Source organism: Procambarus clarkii, chromosome 23, assembly GCF_040958095.1.
Source record: "Procambarus clarkii isolate CNS0578487 chromosome 23, FALCON_Pclarkii_2.0, whole genome shotgun sequence".
In the NCBI taxonomy this organism is placed as follows: domain Eukaryota; kingdom Metazoa; phylum Arthropoda; class Malacostraca; order Decapoda; family Cambaridae; genus Procambarus; species Procambarus clarkii.
In genome coordinates, this window is record NC_091172.1 from 45,733,483 (window position 1) to 45,737,957 (window position 4,475).

General features: G+C 42.7%; 1 protein-coding gene across 1 annotated transcript in view; it reads left to right on the forward strand.

The window, feature by feature from the left end:
• Nucleotides 1-1,989, forward strand: part of LOC138367732 (uncharacterized) — a 205,320-nt gene extending 203,331 nt beyond the window's left edge. The window contains exon 8 of the mRNA XM_069329679.1: nt 1,809-1,989. Coding sequence (XP_069185780.1) covers nt 1,809-1,964 — 156 coding nt within the window. The 3' untranslated portion in view covers nt 1,965-1,989. The remainder of the gene's footprint in view (nt 1-1,808) is intronic.
• Nucleotides 1,990-4,475: the final 2,486 nt, after the last annotated feature.

Genomic DNA, 4,475 nt, shown 5'->3' on the forward strand with positions numbered 1-4,475 from the left:
GCAACTGAAGCCCTGTGCATCAAATTCAACATTAATCCAAGGAGAGCAGCTGTTTTAGATGCAAAATCCACAGCGACTACAATGGTTAGAAAAGTAGTTAAAGAATGGGACTCACTACTGAACATTCTTTATCGATATCCGCCATCAAAATAATGTTGTTAAAGCAAGACATAAACCGGTGCGCTTATACAGAAGCGAAAAAGAAACAGCAGAAAAGGAGGAAACCCCACCACTATTTAAGTCTTTATCCCAATTATCACATTTAGAAGGTAATTGCGAATAGCCAAACTCAATTACGAACTCACTATAGTCCGTGTAACATGGATCTTTCGTTCTCAGTTTCACAATTTCACCTTCACCATTAATATGACCCAACCAGCTTCACCATTAATATGACCCACCAACCTTCACCATTAATATGACCCACCAACCTTCACCATTAATATGACCCACCAACCTTCACCATTAATATGACCCACCAACCTTCACCATTAATATGACCCACCAACCTTCACCATTAATATGACCCACCAACCTTCACCATTAATATGACCCAACCACCTTCACCATTAATATGACCCACCAACCTTCACCATTAATATGACCCACAAACCTTCACCATTAATATGACCCACAAACCTTCACCATTAATATTCTTGAGGTTATCTTGAGATGATTTCGGGGCTTTTAGTGTCCCCGCGGCCCGGTCCTCGACCAGGCCTCCACCCCCAGGAAGCAGCCCGTGACAGCTGACTAACTCCCAGGTACCTATTTACTGCTAGGTAACAGGGGCATTCAGGGTGAAAGAAACTTTGCCTATTTGTTTCTGCCTCGTGCGGGAATCGAACCCTTCACCATTAATATGACCCACCAACCTTCACCTAACCCATCCCAAGAGCACCTCACCCTCCCACCTTCACCCCACCTCTCGCACATCCACCTCGCTCCTCACATCTCGGACCTTCATCTCACCCCTCACACCAACACCTCACCTCACACTCATATCTTCACCTCACATCTTGGATCTTCACCTCACCTCTCCTACCAACACCTCACCTCACACTCATATCTTCACCTCACATCTTGGACCTTCACCTCACCCCTCCCACCAACACCTCACCTTACACTCATATCTTCACCTCACATCTTGGACCTTCACCTCACCCCTCCCACCAACACCTCACCTCACACTCATATCTTCACCTCACATCTTGGACCTTCACCTCACCTCTCCTACCAACACCTCACCCTTCACCTCGCATCTTGTACCGTCACCTCACCTAACCCTCCCACCTTCACCTCACATCTTGGATATTCACCTCACTCCCCTCCCCCCCTCCACCAACACCTTACCTAACCCTCCCACCTTCACCTCACATCTTGGACCTTCGTCTCACCCCTCCCATCGTCACCTCAGTCCTCCCCTTTCACTTAATTAACATGACGCATCGCACATTCTGCTCATTATCATGACCTTCATCTTTCATCACCTTTCACACCTTCAGCACTCTAACATGATCTATCCCACATGCACCTTACTTACATCTTCCCTCACCCCTTCAACTAATTAATGTGAAACATCTCACTTTCTCCTCATTACATCACCTCTTCCTTCTTAGTTTTATCTCTCCCACCATTTCCTACTTAAAATGACCCATCCCACCTGCACCTCATTAACATCACCCATTCCACCTTCATCTCACCCCTCCCACCTTGACCTAATTAATATTACCCATCACACATTGAGCTAGTTAACATCATCACAAAAATACACAAAAAATAATAGTGTGACTGATTGCCTTGTGCAGGTGTCGTTGGAGCTGAGGAACCTTGTCGGGTACTACGTGAGCAGCACCTACGTGCCCACCCTGCTCCTTCTCGTCATCTGCTACCTCACCTTTTTCTTCGACCTAGCTGACTTTTCTGTAAGTTACTCTTCTGAACCTTTTAACACCTTTGCTTAATTTGGGTATATAAACTCTCGTTTCTCAATGCACACCTGCCCACACATTCACATGTGTATCATGTGCACACTCGTGCATAGATACTTATTCATCAACATACTCACCCAGAATAAGGATCACATTGGGAACTTTGAGAAAGAAATCACTTTATGAGGAAGCGACCATTGTCCTGGGCTTGATTATTCGACTGAACTAAGAGCAATAAATCTCGGTGACAACGAAAGGAGAGTTAGGTACAAAAAAGAAAGTTACACATGAGTAAGAGAATAAATAGAAAGTGAACAATTGGGGGAACAACTTTAGGGAACAATATTACAGGAAATGATAAATGACGTTTAGACCTTTTACTGCGCAACGTGCCTGCAGGCCCACGTCTGGGGTGCACTAAGCGCCTCCAGGTATTTGTATTTTTCACGTTCCTTTCAAAACTCCCGCGGCTACATGGGGTTCACATAGCTTCCTCAGGGCTCTTGTAAACAGACGCCATCTTTAAAAAAAATCGTGGTCCACATTCCCGGGTGTGAGAGCCTCAGTAGTGAGTGAGCAACCAAGGCTGGCGCTCGCAGCATGAGCGCACAGCACTGCTGTTCAGTGTGTGACAACAGCATCGCATCGTCAAAATATATATATAACGTGTATTATTTAGCCATGATAGTATTATAGAAGAGCCTGAGTGTGATAATGACTGGGTACAATGTTAAAATATCAGTGATTCAATGCTGTTCACGATGTTCACAGCACTAGCCACAGCACCACAGCATTATGTCGCCCATCTAAGAATCTTCAAACGACTTCTTAGGTTCCTTTTCAAAATAAACTTGTGGTCAGTTATTCATTTACAGGAATTAGTGACTAGGATTGTGCTTAAAATTAGCGTTGTGCGAAGTATTGTGGAAGGAGGAATTTTGGTGAGGGAGCGAGGAATTTTGATGAGGGGGGGAGGAAGGGAGAGAATTGAGGTAGCCTCACTGTGTGGCAGCCACTCTTGTTTTGCTCACCACACTAGCGTCGTGGTTCGCTATGGAAACACACATGTACATGGGTATATACAGTGTGTGTGTGTTTATAGTGTAATAACAGCAACAGGAGTATGTTGAGTAGAGCTATTTTGGTGAGGGAGGTGACGTAATCGTAGCGTCGTCTGTTGTCTGCTGTGTGATTTCTCATGCAATGTATGATGGCCACTGTTCTGTTTGGACACAATACCGGCTTACTTGCATAGTTCTGGTAAATAAAACATGTAGATAGGTATATATAAAACATGTGTAAATAGTGTAATAAAAACAATAACAGTATGGTGGGAGGAGCAATGTTGGCGAGTAAGATGGTGGAGTGAGGGAGGGCCTGTCTTGGTGTGGCTGCTCACACTCGCGATGTTCTGAATGTGTTGATGGTAAATATATATATAGTGTGTAACAGTGTATAGTGTGTACATATGTTGTAAATATACATAGATGAACATGAAACATTGGTGCGAATAACTGTATGATGGGAGGAGCAATATTGGCGAAGGGGCCATATCACCCGAAAATCCGATGAAAAATGGAATATTTACGAAAAATTACGAAAAATACTACAACGTTCTGGCAACACTGTGGTCCAAACCGTTTAATGATATCTTGAAAAATAACGTAATTAGAGTCAAATTTCCCGCTGCAACTTTCGTGAATCTGGTCCTCGCGCCGTGAGTACGCCGCGGGGTATTGTATCTTACGTTGTAGATGTCTTATTTTTCGTAATAGCGTTGAAAATAACATGTTATGCATAAAATGAATATAAACTAACACATATGGCAACACAACATATGGTCTGACACGAGGGTGGTGCAGTCAGTGACTGCGTGTCTCTCATGGAGAGAAGATGTATGCTGACGCGCTCACACAATATCTCCCAGAACATGCTATTTTTGCTATATTTAGCTATTTGTACTGCAATATGACTTACCAAACGAACAAGAGAGAAGCATTGACAGCTAGATGCATGCGAGCTCTCCATACGAGCTGGCCGCAATGCGTAAATCACCACTCACGAGTGACCGCAGGTTGAGAAACTTTGAGAGCGCGCTACGCAACTCCAACTTTTACAACTAGATAAAATTTCACAGCCTTTATTTATTATTCTATTTACATGAAACTTGCACATTATATGTAGAGTTTACGCCTCTATAAACGCATGTCATTATTCTTATCTACGTAGATTTATTGATTTTATAAATAATGATACACCTCATTTTGTTGCATACGTTTTTGGGAAACTTTTATAAAATCTGTATTATTGCACTAAATACATCTGGGATAATAATGTGACATGCAAATCTTTATTATATAGTAAGGTCATAGCTGAGTGTCGTATAAATTATTTTGGTTCACAATTGTGGGCTGTGAAATTTTTTGAACATGGTTGAAAAATTCGTCTTTTTTTTGTTTTTTGTTTTTTTTTTCTCCGTCTCTATTTAGGCTGAGATGCTGAAACTTGGCCTAGGTGCAGCACCTTTCACATGTATCAGGATAA